This window comes from Natator depressus, chromosome 10 (assembly GCF_965152275.1).
Source record: "Natator depressus isolate rNatDep1 chromosome 10, rNatDep2.hap1, whole genome shotgun sequence".
NCBI classification, from domain to species: Eukaryota; Metazoa; Chordata; order Testudines; family Cheloniidae; genus Natator; species Natator depressus.
The window spans coordinates 26,996,507-27,013,718 of NC_134243.1; the positions used below are offsets into that span (position 1 = coordinate 26,996,507).

General features: G+C 37.2%; 1 protein-coding gene across 40 annotated transcripts in view; it reads right to left on the reverse strand.

Moving 5' to 3' along the window:
* The window catches only part of RBFOX1 (RNA binding fox-1 homolog 1), a 2,406,891-nt gene that overhangs the window by 20,985 nt on the left and 2,368,694 nt on the right, over positions 1-17,212 (reverse strand). For all 40 annotated transcript variants that reach the window (XM_074965534.1, XM_074965499.1, XM_074965501.1 and 37 more), the window contains one exon: positions 15,974-16,038. In XM_074965534.1, coding sequence (XP_074821635.1) covers positions 15,974-16,038 — 65 coding nt within the window. The remainder of the gene's footprint in view (positions 1-15,973; positions 16,039-17,212) is intronic.

The window sequence follows — 17,212 nt, forward strand, 5'->3', positions numbered from 1 at the left end:
AGTAAAGTGGGTAATTTAAATGTACAGGGCCTGATTTTCAGTTACTCCATTCCTGTGTTTGTGGCAGAAACAGGGAGAGGAAAGCAAAGGTGGCTTTAAGCTACTTTTTTGCTCACCTTATTTTGGGGCTCTTTATGCCCCAAAGTAAATTAAAGCAGCTTATGTTCTGCTTCCTATAACCCCCTAAAGGGTGCTGGGAAAAAGAGCAGCAGCGGGCTGGCCTGACATGTACCCTCCACTGGGGGCTGGGAGCAGAACTGATGTAGAGCTCTTGCATCAGTTCTATACCCACAAGGGTGAACCTCTGCATAATGAGTAGTCTCAGGACTTTTCCTTCCTTGCCTCATTTATGCTGCCAGACTGATGTAAAGGGACATTAGTGTAACTGAGAATCAGGTCAATTGTGTCTGGATGCAATAAAAACTCTTTCTGACAATCATTAGAGTCTAAACCTTACTCTCTGTATGAGTATCTGAGATGACAAAGAACCACCAATGTGGGTAAGTTGTGGAGAGCCACTGAAAGGGGGTCTCTCCTCTTTGAGTGCCACTAAGGTCTGCTCTGTGAGAGTTCCATCTAAGGGAGAAATGGAGGGGAGAGGTCTTGCCTAGCAAATCCACCAGCCAACCCTCACATCTTTGCATGGGGACAGTAGGAGACAGTAAATTGTGGCTGCAATATTTGTCACAGAATGGCATCAACGGTGGTCCACAGGATGGGGAGGGGGAAGGATTCCACCTATCCCTCTGCTCAATTCCCTTTTTCATTTGGAGAGATTAATACATGCCCCTCCAATAGCTATGTTGGGGCTTACACTGCCTTAGGAATGGTTGTTGGTCATCATTAATAATCCAATGATTTACATGTAAGGATGAGTCAAACTAGGACCCCAAATCTAACTGCCCCAAGAACCTTTTTTTCTTTTATGGGGTGAGGCAGGGAGGAAATATGGGTGCTGGTTAAAAGTGTAAACCCAAAAGTAGGTCTGAAAATCTGAACTCTGTAATTAGAGCCTCTCGCTACTTACATTTATTGTAGATATAGTGCTAAATACCAGAAAGGATGACAAACCATTTACAGAATTCACTTCACCAGGTACCTAAAAGTAGCCCAATTCTAAACTTAAACTGACAACTGTTTAAAACAGATGCAAACTGACGAGCAAAAGGCTGCACATCAGAGGGCTCAGTGGTATCTCTGTACATCAGGTGGCACCTTAAGTGGGGGCCAACCCGTCACAGGCAGGACCTAGCTATACTATATAACAGTTTAATACAAAGTTGAAAGCAGAAGTGAAGAATATATTTCCTAACTGAAACTGGACTAAGTTTTTATAAAACATGGTCTTCAGCAAATAATGTTACTATTAAATTTGGATGTTTTCAGGCGTGAAGTATATTTGAGGTTCCTGAATTCCTGAGGCTGGTCAATGGGCCACTGTGCAAGTACTGCAGTATCTTCAGTGGATTATATGCATTTCCTTGCATATTGTATTTTGAGTTGGCTAGTGCAGTTTTGGTAAGATTAAAGAGACTAAATAGCAGATGAGAGGCAAAGCAATCAATGACCACAAAATGCCTTAACCTCTCATATAAATGAAGCGTTCTATAGATTTTATTTCTCTCATTCCAGTAGTACTGACACAGGGCTCTCACAATATCTCTACACTGCATCTGGAGCGAGCTTCCCACCCCAAAAAGACAAGACTTCAGCTAGCTCATCTTGAGCTAGAGCTTTAAAAACAGCAGTGTGGACATTGCAGCTGTAGCAGAGTCTTGGGCGAGTCTCCAGAGCTCAGACCCAACATGTCAGGTAGGCTTGAGAGCCCGAGCTGCAGTGTCCACATCTGAGCTACACCCACCAATTTTGAGCAGTGGAGCTTCAATGGGATGCAGCTGCCTGCAGGGCAGAGGGCACGCTCTACGTAGATCTAGGGGATACAATCTGGTTCATACATTTTACTTTACAAAACTCACAGACCCTAAAGCATCAAACAATATGCATCCTGTTACTATCTGAAACCCAGAAGAGGTGAACGGTGAAAAAAGAGTTATTTTCAGAATACGTATTTAAACTTAATAAAAATCCATCTCCAAGTTACAAAATGGAAAAAACACCTGCTTCTGATTTTCTCATTTTCAATTTTTTCCTGTGTTTTTCTATCTCGTTCTGACTTTTTCCTCCCTCCATCAGACCTTTTTCAGGAAGCTAGCTGGGATTTTACATACAAATTTATTCTTCTCTTTGTGCTAACTATTGACATTGATTGCTCATCAATGATGGTGCCCCAATGACCAATGCGGTTATGGGAGTTATGATGATGATTGACATGATATGAGCGTGTGTACTCGGACTACACTTCACTGTGGATTCTATGGGCAACTATGATTTGTTCACATCAGTTAGATCTCAAAGAATATGCTACAGAAATTCCTATTCCACAGCCCAACTATTCCTATTCTCACAGTACCAAAAAGGTAGTTGATTAAGGGGACTGAGATGTTCCATACACACATTTTCCTCAGACTACGCTCCCCAAAAAGCTGAGCTATACCCATTTTCAATATTAATTAGCCCTCCACAGTGCCAGGTTAGTAACTTGGTAAGTGTCTTGAAATTATATTTACAAAATATATTCAAATTTGTTTACAGCACATAGTGCTAAATTCAGAAGCTACATGTATGTTAATACTATAATTAGAGTGTTTTTTAAAAATGTGATATTTAGTAGAGCCAGGTCAACCATTTGTAATTAATAATTTATTTGATTTTTTGCCTCTCTTTCTACTCACAAATTGTCTACGACCATGCTGCAATTTTCCTAGATGTATAAATAAGTTTTTGTCTTCAGATTTTTTTTCTTTTGAGTGTGCAATAATTGAGATTCAAATGGTGTTGATTAGCTTTGAGTGGACACATATTCCACATGGTATCTTTCTGTTCTTTGAATAAAGATGAAGTTAGGTATTAGAATCAGGTTTCCAGGACAAGTACACTTATGAATTTAAAATCTGTTTTCCGCCAAATTTACCAATGGTCTCTTAAAATTCTCTGTCCTCTCAAACATTCATGCCAGGAATCTTGTTCACTAGACATTGCGCAGACTCCAAACACCAAAGAGTGTGAGCATAGCCACAGAAATTCCATTCTGATTTTTTTGATACAATCCTGGAGCTTTAGAATCCCACAATGTGCTGCAGGAAGGAAGTGTCCCTTCATTTAAAAATGTGAATGAAGGTTTCTGGAAACATTTTTACACCATTCACCATGCTCTGCTGCTTAGTTACATATAATTACGCACAAGTACAACTTCAGCATATCTCCCAAATCAAGTGGCAGATTAAGGTAAAATGGGGATCAGAGAGCAGAAGATTACTGCAGAGTAGGTGATGATGTAGTGCAAAGCTAAAACCGCTGCCAGCTAGCCCTTTGTTGGTGTAAACAGCATTTGGGCTCCTTTTAGGAGGAAGACTGAGGGTTCAGAAGTGACAGGCAACAGCTCATTTGGGGGAAGGAAGAGATCTGCATAGAAGGCACTGTCTGGGATGCAGAAGGCTAGCAGGTTGGGAGCAAGAGTCTCAGGTACCTTCATGATTTGGTGGATCGAGGTGCCATTTGACCTTAATCCACCCCATTTTCAGGCTAGATTTTGCCTATGCAATCTGCCCTGTGTAAGAGTTGGATTAGCTTCACCACCCCGGAGAAAGAATTCTATTTCAGGCACCTTTCCTTGTCTGTTCCTCCATTGCTTTTTTAGTGGTAATTTGCTACTGGCCCTTCCTAATAGTAGATTACTACCCTGGTGACAGTTCAGCTACACAAATCTTTGCCCATCTCTCTGTTAGGGGGTTATGTGTGTGCAATCCCTCTCTCTCTCTGCAAGTCTGTAGCAGAGAGGCAGCTAGGGCACATACAACCCTGCTTAAAACTCTGTGTGGCCACGAAGGGTTGTATGTGCCCTGCCTTCTCTTATATGCCTAGGCCAGGCCACAATTTGGCCCTTGATGTTACTTTGTAGGGTTTGTAATGGAATCTGTTAGATTTAGTATGTAGCATTACATTAAAAAGAAATCTTTAACGTGCACGAAAAATTAACCCAACACTCCTAGAACCTTGCAATCCTTCTTGTTCTACCAGGGTAAATTCTGTCTGGTGAGAGTGAGATTCTGTAAAATAGTCAGAAGCCTCTGTAGAAGACAGGAAGGGTTTAAAGGCTTCAAGGACTGTGGGCACACACACAAAAAATTACAATAGCCCTATGAAATACCAAGCATAAAAGAAAAATGTATAAACATAAACCATTAGAACTGTGTAACAAATGGGGCTCAATCTCACAGCAGCTCTTGAACTTTAGTCACTGACTTTATAAACTATATAGGAATCACTTTCCTTGCCAGTGAAGTGCAGCCACCTCTGAATGTAACATGGCAACTGTTGGAAACAGTGCATAGCAACAATACATAGCAGATTAGAACTGAAACAAATATAGTATTGAGCAGAAATTACAGTGGGAAGTATTAGCCTATCTGTCATTAGCAGTCCATCTCTGGTAAAAGCAGCAAGGGATTTACTAATACAAAAGGCCAGCATTTAGGTTTTATGGACCCGTTTCTCAACTGTTGTAAATTGATGCAGCTCCTTTGAAGCTAATGACTTTAATGGAATGACACCAATTTACTCCAGCTGAGGATATGGCCCTCCGTATCAGTGGCAATGACAGCCCGTAAGTGTGATGTGAAATTTATACATTTCTAAATAAAATTATTTTAAAAACTTTAGGTTTTCTACATGCTCTAAATCTTTCAGGGTTTTGTTTGTTTGTTTGTTTGTTAGGGAGAATTCCAACCAGACTGATGGTTGGCTGGCTGAATAGCATTCTTAACAATAATTTACAGAGAAAGGTAAAATCTTTTTATAAAGACTCCCTGCCTCTTCCTTCTCCTGAATTCCTGAATTTTAGTATCAAGGCTATTAAAGGACTGCAACATGTTGACATTTAGTTTAATATGTGTTGTAAGAAGGCTGACTTTGCTATTATCTTGTTTTATATTTCCAGTAACTATAAGATCAAAGTCCATTATCATACTTGTAGCATTTAAATCACAATACATGGAGACAACTTAACAACTTTACAGTTATACCCAGAAATCAAATACTCTCTTAAATGAAGTCAAAGTATATTATAAACAAAACAGATCTTTTCCTCGCTTGTATTCATCCAGTGGTATCCAGCTTCAACAAAACTGCCAAAAAAGTTGGGTGAATTGAATTACACTGGGAAAATCTTTACTATCATACTAATCTCGTTCGTACCAGACAATTTTTACCCAAGCAGTTCACTGTCAAACCTAACTGACAAATGTGACTACGATGGGGTAGGGGGACATAGCAAGTGACTGTTTTTGTTCCACAAATATTCAAATGTGAAAACTGTCATGATGTTCTGCACTTGGCTCTCCCACTTTCAGTCTGGAAGTAAAGGAATGTCACCCAAATTTGCTGCCATTCCTCCTCTCCTGGGGGATATCCTTCTGTAGATTTTGAAGTGAGGCTAGAAGGGGTGGAGGCCCTGTCTTTGGATTTCTGCACCAAAATCCAGTACTGTAATAATGTAGTATGTGGGAAGTATTGCCTCATGTTGAAAGAAGAGCCCCTCTTCTTGCCAAGTGAAGCAATCAAATTAATGCCTCTGTATTACTTCTGTCTAGGTCCTCTCAGTGGCTGGTACTGAACAGCTGCAGAGGGGATCTAGTCAACAGCATTATGGTTCTAGCAGGAGCCAAGCACCAGGGAGAGTAGAGGAGACGCAGTGGAGCCAAGAGATGTCCCTTCAGGTGATGCCCTGTCACACAATTTTGTGAATGTGAACCAGGCAGGAGTGCTTCAATTTCAGCCCTAATAGTGGCAGTGTTTGTCCCATGGGAGCGGGTGAGGTCACACTGTGTAGAGCCCAGCATTTTGAGCCCTGGGCAGCACTGAGCAGGATTGAGCAGCTGACTCCCAGCATGCTGGATCTGACTTTCCGGCGGCCTCTTGCTGCCTCACAAGTCCCTGTAATTGCATGGGTTACAGGTGACTAATGCCACCACTGGCCCAGAAAGGAGAGATTTTCACTACTAAAAGCGCCTTTCATTCAAAAAAATTGTGGCAAGAGGGGGAAAAATTGTCTTTTGCCAAGTTGCTGAAATGTGAATTCTCAAGAGCAGTGAGAATATGGTGCAGCCATATGGGAAACTGGCCATCCCAATTTAAATTTGAAAGATTTTGCCAGAATTTGGACAGAATTAGCTTAAATTAACAATTGCTGAAATTTCTATAACTATTCTCTCACCAAAGTTTCTGTAAACATGCTTTATTTTTTGACACTTACACATTTTTGACCCACAGTCAAAGTAATATTTTACTTAATATATCAGTGGGATTTCTGTGCATGTGCAGAAGTATATCCAAAATTATGTTAATGGTATTAAAGGACTAAGGAGTAGTGCTTTAAGAATAAACACCAGCAACTTGGTCTGTCTTCAATAGGAGCAGGATTATACACTAATTCTTTTGTATTTTGACTATGGTAAATATTTTCAAACTTGGGTGCTTAAAATAGGGCACCTCAGTCCGTATGTGAACAACTAAATGAGTGACCTGATTTTCAGAAGTGCTGAGTGTCTGCAACTCCCACTGAAGTCAATAGGAGTTGTGGCTGCTCCAGCATCTGCGAACATCAGGCCACTTATGTATCTAAATTTAAGCATCCACATTTGAAAATTTTGAGCCTGATTCTCTTTACACCAAGGCTATTTTATATTGGTTTATCAGCGTAAAGGGGCCTTAAAGTGAGTATATATTTGCATCCCTTTTAAGGGCTCTTTGGAGCACTGCTAGAACAGTGTAAAGTGGCCTTAGTGTAAATGAGAACCAGACCCTTTGTCTATTGAGCACTGTGAACATTTTAATGTAAAATATAGACTAGAATTGATTTTTGAAATTTGTAATGGATTTTATGTCATCTTTATATATATATATGATAATTTACTCATATTTCATATTAATTCTTTAGTGCAATATCACTATCCCTCAATAATATCATGACATTTACTTATTTACTCACTGATTCATATATGATATGGTTTTACCATTCTTCTTTAGTACAGAGGTAAGTGATATCAAACTCTTTAACACTTGTTAATAAGTATTAAGCCTTCCTTGCAAATTATTTTATCTTCTGACTCGTTTGAAAACATACTTTTACTTCCTATTTTATGATATTAGCTTTGTTCACACCATAATAGCCATCAGGTTGACTTATCACTTTACATTACAGTTGGAGGAGATAAATTAATGGTCAAAATATTGTATATTAAATTCTTTGTCGGGTCATATCAACCCCTCATCCAAGACAGATCAAATGAATTTCATGAAGGTCTACAGGTTGATGGGCCTTTGCATGAGACCTTTAAAATGAAGGTCCTATGACATTCTGTATGTATGTGAAAGATTCCTTGGCATCCTTTGCTAAGTTGTCCGGTACTCGGATTATCTGCCTGTTTACCAAAACTACAGCTGGCAGCATTTCAGTTATGCGAAGAGATTTATCTGTGAATATACAGGTAATAAAGTTCTTTGGGATCCTTTGAGATGACAGCGGCTACAACAGATAAATATAAGATTGTTAATTCCTACTTTCTTAAGTTCACTTTCTCTGGATAATATCATTTTAAGTATGCTCGTTTAGTACGTTTTCACCTCCCCACAAATTGCTCTGGATTGCCATTGATTTCCACCCTATACTGTGCTCCTAGCTCCTCATTCCATTATTCTCTCTCCCCGTTATCGAATATACTAAATTCCTTCCCAGCTTTTACAACTGTCAGGGTTGAGGCACTTAGGTTCACAATACTTGTTTGGCATGTTTTAATCTACCTTTTTGTGGTCTATTGAGTCAATGATCTGAAAATTAAAAACTGTGTAATTAGGCTTTGACATGACCAGAGTCGCTGTTATGGTCCAGCATGTCAGTGGCACAAGCAGAGACCAAATAACAGTTTTGGTCTGTTGGGTTGGGAGTCTATGTTTTATAACTCCCTGAATCCACATTTACCCAGTCTGGTGAATATTACAGATCTAAAAAACAAAATTACATATTCCTCCAACATTCTGTAACAATTCAGAGGAAGACATTATAAAGTGTTTGGTAAATATGTAACTGTTTCTTAAAATATAAATTTTAGTACTTTTTTCTCTTTGCTAAAAAAAGGGGAAAAAACACTAAAATGTACCGAGGGAATATATTCATGATGACATCTATATACCACTAAGTGTCTACCCGAAATAACTGAAGCAAGACGACTCAAAAGTTACAACTCAAAATATTTTCTGATGTAGGCCAAGATTTTTTAAAAATGGGTGCCTAAATCCATATCTGGCACTTAAATAGGTGGCCTGATTTCCAGACGTGTCAAGCACCTGGCAGCTCTCACTGAAGTCAGTAGAACCTACTGGGTGCTCAGCACTTTTACAAATCAGGACACCTATTTAGGTGCCTAAATACGGACCTACGCACCCAACCTCAGGTAATCATGTATGGAAATGTTGGCTGTAGTTTTCCTCTACCTTCTCTCTCAGTTTTTATTTCTTCTCTTTCTTTCCCCCCAAGCTAAGTGCCAGGCTATATTTTAAATCTTAATCTTCAAATTTAAAACATAGAATAGAAATTGAATAACTACTGAAGAATAGCTTCCCCCTCCACCCCCCCAAAAGATGGCAAAGCATGGGATTAGTAGCCAATACAGATGATGCAACCGCTGAAGTGCAATACCTATAACAGGTGAACACCACTGCTTCAGGCAAAGGGGACCTGATTCACCACGACATTACTCCTGCTTTGCACCAGTGTAACTCCACTGATTTCAGTATGCCTCGTGTAAAACTTGAGCAACACAGTTGTAAATCTGTATTAGCTCTGTAAAATATAGCTTTGTAATTCTACTAGTTCTCTCCAGTCTGTATGAAATTTAATTGTTTTCCCTTGTGGTTTACATGGGAAAGAGGTGGCTGCTAAATGAGAATGGCTTCTAAATGAAGATATAGAGTATTATTTATCTATTTGGGGAAAGCTGCAAAATTTAATGATTGCACACTGTTCCAATTATTACAGAATAATTTTGCAATTCATTAATGTTGCCTTACTTCTGTAAACTCCTATCATTTGTTCTGCAGATAACTCCCTAGATTTAATTTCTCTCACTCTCCATATTCATATTTTTAGCTCTATCACTTGAATCTTTTCTTCCAAATAAATCCTATTTTTTTTCTTGCACTCATTGTCCACATTCCTCCTAATTCTTTCACCAAATTGTTCTGTAACAGCTACATTTCACATCTAAACCAACGGTGCCCAAGGTATAATCTGAGTGCCAAATGTGGAATATGTAGCTATAGATGCGAAAATACAGACCTAGGAGTCTAATGTGTAAAAGTCCAAGTCTGCTCTTGCTCTCTAGTGGCAATATAAATGACTTGATTTTTTTTTTCATTGCTGGGAAAGTAAGCCAACCAGATTTAGCTACCACAGATGGCCATCAGAATGAGTAAGGGCCCGATCCAACTCCCACTGTATTAGGCCCTAAATGTTTCAAAAGTGCTTTAAAGATGACAAGCACTGCATAAGTGTTATATATCATTATGCCTATGTTATGCAAACTTGAATGCAGTCTTTGGATTCCTGTCAAGCTGCCAATATAACTCAACTCAATCTCAAAGTGTGAGCACATTTGTACAGATACTCGAACTACGTTAATCAGTATAGGATAACTGATCTTCACCTACCACTTCCTGGGATCCTTCTAATTATTGCATATTATAGAATCATAGAATATCAGGGTTGGAAGGTACCTCAGGAGGTCATCTAGTCCAACCCCTTGCTCAAAGCAGAACCAATCCCCAACTAAATCATCCCAGCCAGGGCTTTGTCAAGCCTGACCTTAAAAACCTCAAATGAAGGAGATTCCACCACCTGCCTAGGTAACACATTCCAGTGCTTCACCACCCTCCTAGTGAAAAAGTTTTTCCTAATATCCAACCTAAACCTCCCCCACTGCAACTTGAGACCATTACTCCTTGTTCTGTCTTTGTGAACATGTATAGATAGGCAAACTTCAAAAAATGGTTTGGAGATTCCAGTTGGAACTAGAAGGATAAGTGAAACTCATGCTATGTCTTGGGTTTGTTTGGGTTTTTTAACTCATTTATCCAACCTTATTAATTTGTACTGTTAAGGAAAAGTTAGCACATGTGACTCCATTTTGGTTTGGGGCCCACCATTGTCTAAAAGCAAGCACATCATGCACCAGGAGGAGTGTTCCTTAGACACTGCATTCCTGTGAAAATCCTCCTCCTTGTCTCCAGCCTGCCTTGACTCCCAGTATCTGTTCTTTGTCAGTCCCTAAACTCCCTATCTCCTGGCCTTTGATGTGAGGCCTCCCATCCTGATAATAAAAGTTACTGATGCATGGCTTTAGGACCATGCTGTGTAATTAACATACTAGTTTAGCACGAGGAATGCACCAAGCAGGGATAGGTGGTAGATGAGAAAAGGGTTTGTTTATTGGCTAAGGTTTCCGATGCACGAGGGCAACATGCTTTGCTAAAAAGTATATAACCTTTGTATAATCTGTATTCGGGGTCCCCTCCTGGCTAGCACGGGGGCACCACGCTTGAGCGTAATAAACTTGGTGTTTTTTGGGAACTTGGCAGTTGTGCACTTTGTTTATGTGCTTCAGCCTAGATTCGAACTGTGCGTGACCTATCAGGTGTAATTCGTAGCATTTGAGTGCGTGTCCTACCAGGTGTAATTTGCAGCAGTTGTGTGCGTGTCCTATCAGGTATAATTCATAACAGTACATACACTTTCTACGGATTAATATTCTTTCTCCTGCATCTGATGAAAAAGTGTGCCTATTAAATATATTGACTACAACTATTTAAAATATCAATCTTTCTATAAAATTCTTTAATGGTAAATTAAACTTTGGCTCAAGGTCCTATTATATTTTATATGCCATTAAATCCTTAATTTTTATATATCAATTGGTGAAATTCCCAATAAAAAGGAACATTATTTTAACGAAATGATGACACTGTCTTTCTTCATTATGTATTCACAAATGTAAAGATATTTAAAGCCTAAAATATTTAACAATTTGCCTAAATCTACCTAAGCCGACCAGTTGTATTTTTTCAATTTTTAACCTGGGTTTGATTTTTGAGCCTTTGATAACATGTCTTCAGTTAACGTTATATGTCTAAGTATTTTATTATTGGGATTATTGATTAAAAATATCAAGTACTATTGTCAATTCCTTAATCAAAGAGAACAGCTGGATAGAGTTATTAACTTCTGTATCTATATATGTTACCAGTTTGACAAAAATAAATAAATCAGTCATTTTAAAGATAAAAAGATTGGAATAACTGGGATTTTGCACTGAATTGATAAGACTATCTTAAAATACAACCTCTGTATAAGTTTCCTATTTCCAGCTATTATACAAAATTCTGTATGTGTCCAAAGAACATATACCACAAAAACCAACCAAACAAAAAGGTCTTTTTACACTACAAAGTGCATTGTGTCTGTAAAATGTTTTATTATACACCTTACTATCATCTCTTATTTTTCCAAATTGTATAACACATAGAAAGGAAATCCAGCTTCCAGTGTCTATGGGTCTGATCCAAACCCCAATGAAGTCAATATGAGTTCTTCCACTTACTTGAGTGAGATTTCAATTAGACAATATATAAATACTTTGAAATATCAGAGCAAACTACCTCACTACATGTGTGTGTGTGGGGGGGGGGAGGGAGTCAGGATGAAGTGTGTGTATATATGAATACCCAGATACACATTCATAAACACACACATAATTATAATTAAATAAGTATTATATTGTTAGCAAGCAGTACAAGTGAAAATAATTTTGCCTTCCAGATAAGGCTTACTTGTTTTTAAAGCTTTCATACACCACCATATATATTTAAACACATATTTGCTGTTAAAGTTAATATGCAAGAAAGGAACATTTTTCTTATTCTGATCAGAGATGCAACAATCAAGTCATAAACACAAAACCAATAGCCAATCAATGTGAATAAATCTGCCCTTGGGCTTAATTCAAGCAAGCCATTCACTGAGCTAATGTGATGGATCTGTCAAATCCGATACAGCATTACAGACATACTAGCAACATCAAGTGAACATGCAATGACAAAATGACGATACGCCCCACTGCCATGCTTTGACTGGTTCTACCTCATGAAAATAAAATTTGATAGCTTTGCCACTTTTCTTTAAGTGAGACTTAGATTTAAGCCTTTACTAGCATCTATATTTTAAGTACTTTTTAAAATGTAATCTAAAAATCAAGTAAAATCTGTACTTAAAATTAACATATTTGTTTTAATTTATCTTGTATACCTTTACAAATTGTTTTCCTTTAACCAGCCTCTCAGGTTTAAGAGCTTAGAGGTCAAAGTTCAAGAGTTGTACAAAACATATATCGACCTAAATGCTACATTCCCCCCCTACCTGCTTATCAGTTGGAAGGGAAGGAAATTTCTGAGAAACATTTTAAACTAGACTGTTAAAAATGTGAAGGTTTTGATCAAATTCTTCAAAAGGCTCAAAGCTTTAAGTTTAATTTAATAAAGTGAAAGACTGCATAGAGAAAACATGTAGCTCTGCTTCCCTTCTGAAGTTGTAAAATGATTTCTTACTATATTGCTTCATAAATAAAGCAGACTTTTATCTTTTTACAGGTTTGATAAGTGAGTGGAGAGATCTGTAAGGCCTATTTCAGTTCTGATTGAATTTGACTGTCATTACATATGTATGTTTTCTTCTGTTAAAAACTACTTAATTTTTTTATAAGGTTCATCGTCTTTCCTTGCCACCTTAGTCTCTTCCTCCATATTTGTTGTTCATTGCCTATATCCAGCAATCTTTCCAGGTGTGACAAACAAGGATACCATTATGTTTCCTCACAACAGTTCTACAGCACCAATCATTATCCAATGACTTGAGGTATTGATTCTGGAATCCCAAATCTTTCTGTTCACCTTCTGTTTTTCTATTAACAAAATATGCATCCAATCCAAACAGTTACTCTTTCCATCTCCTCACTTAAGACAGTGTGTCAAGATAGGGACCTTGTCACTCATCATGTATATGATCTGTGACCCAAACAGTACTTTTTTTTTCAAGTAGTCTTTTCATGCTAGAGCACTGCATCACAGTATATGCTTGGTGGCATTCAGTGTGTTTGCCTGGGCACTGTATTAACATATACAATAAATATATCTTGCTGAGAATGGGGACTCATATCCACTACAAAAACGAACATTGTGTGACCAAATGTGTAATACTCATATGTAGCACAAGACAGCAAGTGATGATTACATTTAGAAGAAAGGATACTAATAGTTGTCCTGTATTTCAGCATTTGCATTCAGTATTAGAGATTAACTCAAATTTTGCCAAATAATAATTTGCAAATGCTTAAGGGAGTGAGGAATCTAAAAAAGCCCCTAATTTCTGACATAAAAAACTCACATTCTTTAATGAAAATTCAGTGAAAAGTTAATAAAATGAACAAACAAATTTGTAATTGACTGTAATTTGAGGTATCCGTGTTTGCATATAGTTTCATATATGCAACAAAGTTTTTGCATGATTTCTTTTTTAAAACTAGTTTTAGGATTCCCCGATAGAAAAAAGTAAGTAAAATTGTATCTTTGTAATTAATCCAAACATCTTTAGTCAACTGGGGGTAAACACATTTAACTCAGAAGCCAAATAAAAAAAATCAAAAGAAATTAATCAATTTCAGATACCTGTAATTATGCAGCAGGCTCAAGTTATTTCAATTCTAATTATACACAAAGAGTATATTTGAAAATTCAGTATACTAGAGATATTTTTCATATAAAATAATTAAGGGTTGTAACTATTGCATTACTATAGATACCATCTCAATCTTCTTTTACGGAATTTAATCATACTATATCTTTTCCTTTATTAAGTTTTTTTTCCCCAATGTCATGATTATTTTTATTAGAAAGGTTGACTCACTCTCTCACTCCCCAACTATTATCAATATAGAAGAATAGGTAAAAATCTTATATTTTACCTTATGGTACCTGATTTTTCTGTTTGTTTTATAAGTAGGTTCATTAGTTGGTAATTAAAGCATTTGGGCTTCATCTTGATATTGTTCACTTCCCCTAAGTACTATGTAAATCTACAACCTTTCATTATAGCAACAAGCAAACCCTTTTAACTGACAAAGAGAGATCTGAACAATATCTGGGAAAAAAAAAAGGACTAGCAATATGAAATTATTTATGATTTTGCCTTTTTGGTTTTAAAAACTTTTTAGGATCAGAAACTAGTTTTGCATTTGAAACTCACAAAAAATACTGTAGTTGCAACATGCTAACAACACACCTTTGTGGAAATGAAATGAAAACTACTGCGTAGCACTCCATATGGTAGGTTACCCTGCATAGAAAGACTACATCACGAACAAGGTGCAAACAGCAATATCTGATTGACATTACTGATCCAGAATTCATATAAAGAAACTTGCTTACCTGTCTCACACAGCATGCCTCAGCCACACATGCAAATTGTTTTTATTCACCAAACTTTTTTTTAATATATCTTATTACCAGAATAAGCATTTTTTAAAGGCAATTATGCATGCATAGCATTTTAACATTCACATTGTGTTCCATTTTTCTCAGGAACAAAATCTATGAACAACACTTCTTTCTAAGAAATCCTTCGCTATTTCGTATTCTGTTGTTTTCTTTAAGGAACAGAAACATAAAAATCCAATAATAATGACCATTTTAGCACCTAATACACGTCTAAATTTATACTCAAGTTGCAAGAAAATCTCTCACTGATTTCAATAAGAGTTTCTTGTCATAAGTACAGAAATGGGTCCTTAGCTCTTTCTGACACGGTGAAGCAAAATACACACATAGCAATCTTTTACAAAATAGATACCCACTTCTATTGTGTGCTGTAAACTCTTAAACCATTTGAAAAGTATCAATGGATCCTGCAGATTTTCCTACAGATAAAACTTCTGAAGAATGAATTTCCAGTGAAGAAGTAAATTCTTCTTTTTCATTACAAAATTAGGCCGAGATCCATTTTTACGCACATGCTTAATTTTACAGTGTGGCAAAATCCTGGCCTTATCGAAGTCAATGGAAGTTTTGCCACCTACTTCAGTGGGGTCAAGATTTCATCCTCTGAGCAGTCCCATCAAGTTTAGTGAAACTATTTACATTACATAAAATTAAGAGGGTGTGTCTGCAGTATTGGGCTACATTGATTTTAAGAAATTCTCCACTTTTTCAGCAGTGTATGAACCCCATTTTGATACCATGATTTTAACAGTTTAAAAAAAAAAAGGGAGACAAGTAGATCAACTTGTCTTCATATAAACACTCAAATAAATGAAATGTTTGGAAGCCAGCTAACTGGGAGAATCATCACTTGTCTTTGATGGCCTGAACTCCCATTGATTTCAACAGGAGTCAGTGAAAATGGAAGGTACTCAACACCTTAGAGGAATAGGTTCTAAATTAACTGAAAAAGTATTGTTAAGATCAATTATGATCTTAAGCAGCAGACCGTTATGGAGCTATATATTTATTTATCTACACTGTAAAAGGGTCACAGACTATTGTTATCTCATAGTAAAGTGGCTGCTCTGCAACCCAGGAAAGGGTGTGTATCTTATGCCTGATTCTTAATGAATCACTACTCTCTATTTATAGCTCTTTGTAACAATACAGCCTAACTTTGTATACCATAGTCATCTGCAGAGCAACAAAACAGTTACAAGACTTATTTTCCACTTCCTGTATGCTAAGTATTTATTTGCAGTAAATTCGGTCTTACCTGTCACTGTAGGCAGCTGCAGTGGCAGTGGCAGGCTGGGCATACCGGTAGGCAGCATAACCACCCTGAAACACAAACTTACATTCTAATTGCATTGCTACAGCAGTTTAAATGAGTATTTTTTGAAATTTACCAGCAACTATTTGGAATGTTCTTTTCATGCTATAAGTCCAATTAAGGGGTTGGACTATACGTGAAATATTTCAGGAGGTTGTTAAGCAGAGCTGATCACAAACCCAATCAGTTCCTGCTTGTTAAGATTTAATTTGACCCAAAGATCAGGATAATCAATGGACTACATTCATCAAAAAAGTTTTTGAGAATATTTTTCTTTACATTTACAGGTAGCAATTTCCCTTACCAATGAGGTGTAGTGCAGGTTAATAAAGCCGTGACAAATCAGTTAAAAGAAAATAAACTACAAAGCTAACAATAATTTTGTAGATCTAATATGATACCTTGCATGTGTTTGATTAAACCAATTAAATTTTTGCTACATTAAAACTCTAATTTTATATAGGTTTCTAATTTGTAAATAAAATCATAACTAAGAAGGAATTTCTTTTCTTTCTCTTGAATTAACATTCAGCTGTATGTAACAGTAATTGCAGCTGTTCAATTAAGCAAACAGACAAACAAACACACACATTTGAAAGGAATTGTGTGCAGTGATGCATTGATTATCAAACTGTGAAAATAGCAGAGCTTCCTGTTCAATGGACCACGGTGTTACATCAACCATTTCAAAATGATCTCAGCATGCCAATTAACAAACAGAGCCCAGTCTCCACAGATAACACAAACACCATTTATGTTCCAATTAGAATCCACCATCCCATAATCCTCGGGGACATGGAACTATTGTGTGTCCCCATAGAATTAAAAAAAGAGATGAAATAGAAAACTAGTTGGATCACTCAGCTTTGAATGACATTTCCTCCTGTTGTTAAAGAGAGTATTTAAATGGAGTGCTCCTATTGTTGAGGGATATGTTCACACTAAATATATGTAGAAGTGTGAGGAATGGGCTTCTGTCTGCCAACCCTCATGAAAATAGTAGCATATTTTTAGTGCACTTAATATAGCTTTTTGTACATTGTATTACAAAGAGTGTATTAAGTAGACTACTCTTCAAGAAATAACCTGTTTATGACAAACTTAACCGGGCCACAGAAGCTTCATTTAGCCCACTGTTCTAGAGCTTCTCCATAGGAAATTCCAGCTTATCCTCCCCCCTTC